Source organism: Sinocyclocheilus rhinocerous, unplaced genomic scaffold (assembly GCF_001515625.1).
Source record: "Sinocyclocheilus rhinocerous isolate Xijiao unplaced genomic scaffold, SAMN03320098_v1.1 scaffold154, whole genome shotgun sequence".
In the NCBI taxonomy this organism is placed as follows: domain Eukaryota; kingdom Metazoa; phylum Chordata; class Actinopteri; order Cypriniformes; family Cyprinidae; genus Sinocyclocheilus; species Sinocyclocheilus rhinocerous.
This window is the reverse complement of record NW_015659335.1, coordinates 303132-307229: the sequence shown is the minus strand read 5'-3', so window position 1 is coordinate 307229 and position 4098 is coordinate 303132. Positions and strand designations below refer to the sequence as shown.

At 39.7% G+C, this 4098-nt stretch overlaps 1 protein-coding gene across 1 annotated transcript in view; it reads right to left on the bottom strand.

Annotated features, from left to right (window-relative positions):
• LOC107723590 (cathepsin D-like) overlaps window positions 1-1784 on the bottom strand; it is a gene marked incomplete at its 5' end in the record, with an annotated part of 7731 nt that extends 5947 nt beyond the window's left edge. The window contains 3 exons of the mRNA XM_016532292.1: window positions 1096-1214; window positions 1299-1422; window positions 1512-1784. Of these exons, the coding sequence (XP_016387778.1) occupies window positions 1096-1214; window positions 1299-1422; window positions 1512-1784 (516 nt within the window). The remainder of the gene's footprint in view (window positions 1-1095; window positions 1215-1298; window positions 1423-1511) is intronic.
• Between the last annotated feature and the right edge of the window lie 2314 nt (window positions 1785-4098).

The following is a 4098-nucleotide window of genomic DNA, read 5'->3' as shown; positions in this document are numbered from 1 at the left end:
GAGTCAAATGTCACCTCGTATAAGGAAGGCAAATTTTTGATCAGAATTTTTGATTATTGATCAGAAGGTGCTCCTAATTTTTAAATTAGGAGGACAAGCGCTCCTAATTACAAGAAGAAAAAACTGCTCTTAAACTGGGTGTGTGACCGGTATGGCTGTGGAATGGGGTTCGGTCGAAGAAAATTTTTCACTCAAAAGATTTTTTTTTGCTTTAACCCCTGCAATATAATAATTAGTAGAATAAGACAAATAAGTTACCAATCATATGAAATTAGTATTAATAAATTAATTTGTACTACAGAGGTGGCACACAAAAGTGGCTTGTAGGTATATTTTCAGACGTTTAATGAGGCTCAGAGGTAGCATGAGTGCAATTAAATTCATAAATTCATGTGGAGATTAATGTTTTAAATATACAATTTTGAATACAGAAATATGATTTAAATAACTGAAATTATAGGCTAAAAATGAAACTAAATCCGCCAGCAGGTGGCGGCAAGTCACTGATTTTATCACTGAATCATTCATTCAATTGATTCGTTCGAGCGGCTGAATCATTCAGGAATGAAGCAAGTGACTGTCTTTATGAACTGACGGAAATCCGTCGTAGCTACGGAACTTTAATCCCTGCAATCTAAAGCTAAAATAAATAAATAAGAGTCTGTGCCCATAATACACCACATGATTTTCTGTGAAATATGACAACTCTGACTGCCAGAAATCATGCAGAATGGCTCAGAACAAGTTGTGTAGTGTATTAAAGTACTTAAATTCTTAAAACTAAAACTGAAAAAAAGCAATATTTAAAAAAATAATTTTTTTTTTATAAAAACGACAAACGCACATAAAAAAAAATTACAAAAAAATCTAATAGAATATAAAATTAAAAGTCAACTCAAATTAATAAATTAATAGTATATAAATAAAATAACACAAGCCTCAGCAACATTATTAGTTCCTTTCTAAACAATGTTGATCTATTTTTCCACACAAAGCTATATCAGATTTCTTTAGAGGCCTGTTGTCACTTTTATGGTTCTTGTTATTTTGAAGCTTTTACAGCGTTCATGACCAGTTCCTGAAGTCTTTACTCACAGTGACTGTATCCTGACTGATGAAGCCAGAGAGACTCCCCCTGCCGTATTGGATCGAGAACTCTGTGCCATTCTGAACATAAGTGCTTGATTTCTTAGAGTTGTAACGATGGTGCAACCCTGAGAGACAGCCAGAGTAACAAAGTTACTAAAGAAAAAAAACAAACAAAACATATCAATTCAACGACCCAAAACGTCACTGACAGCATGCTATGTCCAGGTAGGAGCAATGAATAGATGGAACCCAGAGGTTGGATGATCCAGTGTCAAACAGCACAGTGAAATCCTGAGGAGGGGTGCCAATGCTGATCACTCCAAAATACTGAGCCTGAAATGAGAGAAAGGACAGTCAGACTTATTATATTCCTCATGCAAAAACCAAATGCATAATCAGTGACTGATGCCACATTCTCTTACATCCATGAAGTTGGTGAGTTTCTCCACAGGTGGTGGCAGTTTTGTTGGTGATGGTGAATGTGTTGTTGTGGCCAGGAATGGAAGTTTGACTTCTGAGGTTTTCTGTCTGGCCATGGATTTGATCTCGTCAATAGTCCTCCCATTCTCTGCCAGCATGCGGCGCACAGTGCGCATCTTGTACAGAGGAATTCTAGGGATACAACAGCAATAAAGGCATAAAACATCTGAGCAAGTGCACCTGTGTGTCGCATCTATAAAACTGCTGCCATCACAAAATGACACCAATGTTCAAACGACATTTATTGAATAATCCGAACTACAAGTTTAGGTTTTCCCAAGAAAACGGGACTGGTGTTTGCCCGTGCCATCATTACATGGGCATTGCTATTGTGTTGCTATACGTCTTGTTTTTTTTCCATGTAAAATCATTCGTTTAGACTGCAGAACCATTATACAGTTATTTTCCCCAGTCGTATCTATTATTGTGGTTTATTAATACATCTCAGATAACCCCTCCCCTAACCGTTACGTATGAACAAAGCAAACTGTGATTGGTCGATTTACCTAACCTAACGATTCACCTAACTTTTTTCTGCAGCAGTTTATTTCTGCTACAAAAGAAGTGATATCACCAACTACAGGGCACTGAAAGTATATTTTCTTGTGCGTTTTGCCCTTACTCACCAAAACTTTTCAACAAGGCTACTTTATGTGAATGTGAGTTCCTTAGCAATGAGGCCGAAACCAGCTCATCCAGTGCAAGGTGGCTTTGACTTTTTAATTTCACTTAACATTTTTCCCCCCACTATTCTCCTGTTTTCTTATCTGTTATAATTGTAAAAGTAAAAAAAAAAAAAATTACAAAAAAAAAAAAACACACACACAAAACATTTTATGTATCCGTAATACTGAAGAGACTTTTTTGAAGGATATTTTTTTTTTGTTTTGCAATTTTGAGGTGTTGAATTTTATTTTGGTTTTAGAAAATAAACGTGATTGCTCTCCTCACAAATCAACTCTTTCTTGTTTTTCACTGGTATGTCTCTTTGACTATTGCATCTTTGAGCCTACATTTAACACGAGTAAAATACTTAAGTACTGTTAAAATCAGATAGGCCTTACTCTTAGACTTTTACTCAAGTTGTAGTGCAGTAATTTTCATTGTAAGGTACCTGTATGGTTTTCAGGTACTCTTTACACTTCAGGTGAGAGGTATATCATTGCGAATTTGCCGAGATGGCCCTCACTGCTCACAGGTCCAGGGGGCGTGGTTGGATCCAGATCCAACTCCTTACACCAGGGCTGCCCAAACTCGGTCCTGGAGGGCCGGTGTCCTGCAGAGTTTAGCTCCAACTTGCCTCAACACACCTGCCTTTAAGTTTCTAGTATTCCTAGTAAGAGCTGGATTAGCTGGTTCAGGTGTGTTTAATTGGGGTTGGAGCTAAACTCTTCAGAACACCGGCCCTCCAGGACCGAGTTTGGACACCCCTGCCTTACACATAACTAAACCTACCCGTCTCCACCCCTAAACCTACCAATGTCCACCCCCTAGATGTGGATCCAACCCCGCCCTCTGGATCTTGTGTTCTGCAGTGAGGGGCTACTGAATTTGCCAGGCGGATGGGTTTGTGAACGTTTTCATTAAAAAGATCCAACGACTCGTTCACGAATCGGACATCGACGTCAAACTAGAACGCTGACTTTATAAGCAACGAAACTGTCAAAACTGTAAGCATGAATGTCAGCTCCTTTTATTATGAATAAGCGTTTAAATTTTTCGCCTCTCTCGTTTTCATTGTAGATGTAAGCTTACACCATGTTGCACCCCAGGCACGTGCAGAGGGGGGTGCGACAAGTAGATATAACTGCAGACCGGAGATCTCCAAAATGGGGCGTGAACTCCAAAAGTGGGCAGAACCTCCAAAATGGGGCGGGGTCTCCTCGCGCAAAGACTTTCACTATTGGCTCTGGCTCCAGCCAATTGTTATTGACTTACATTTCAAAATAAAACTTTATAAACTAAACATTGTTTCTAGTTCATCTAAAATAAAATATGCTATATAAAGTAAATATTCTCAGTGAGAGCAGAGCCCAAAGCTTGTGCCAGTGGTTCTCCCGCGAGCCGTCCCCGCGCAGGGGAAAGATTTTACTCTATCGCTTTGTTCTAAGCAACGGGGGCGTCCCGGGGCTCGAAATTCTTAGGGTAGGAGGGGGTAGTGACGCTGGGTGTAACTAAAAAGGTGCCATTGTTCGGTGAGGTCCGGTTGGGGAGTTACGGTACGATCTCATAACGCATAATCTTATTAACTGTTTATCTCCTGAACTGCAACTTTCTTTACCACGCTATTCAGCGCCAATCCCGCTGTGCAGTCAATTTCACTGGTTAAGGTTAGGGTCAGGTGTGGGGTAGGTTTAGGGAATAGCATTTTTTGTAGCATAGTGTAGGAAATCAACACTTTAATTGACACAACCAATAAAATCTTTAGAATCAGCTGTGGGGCAGAGTTTGCACTGAAGTGGATTGGGGGAAAAAAATTGCGCATGCGTGTCATGTGCCTGTCTGTCAATGGGAGGAAGCCACGCCCTA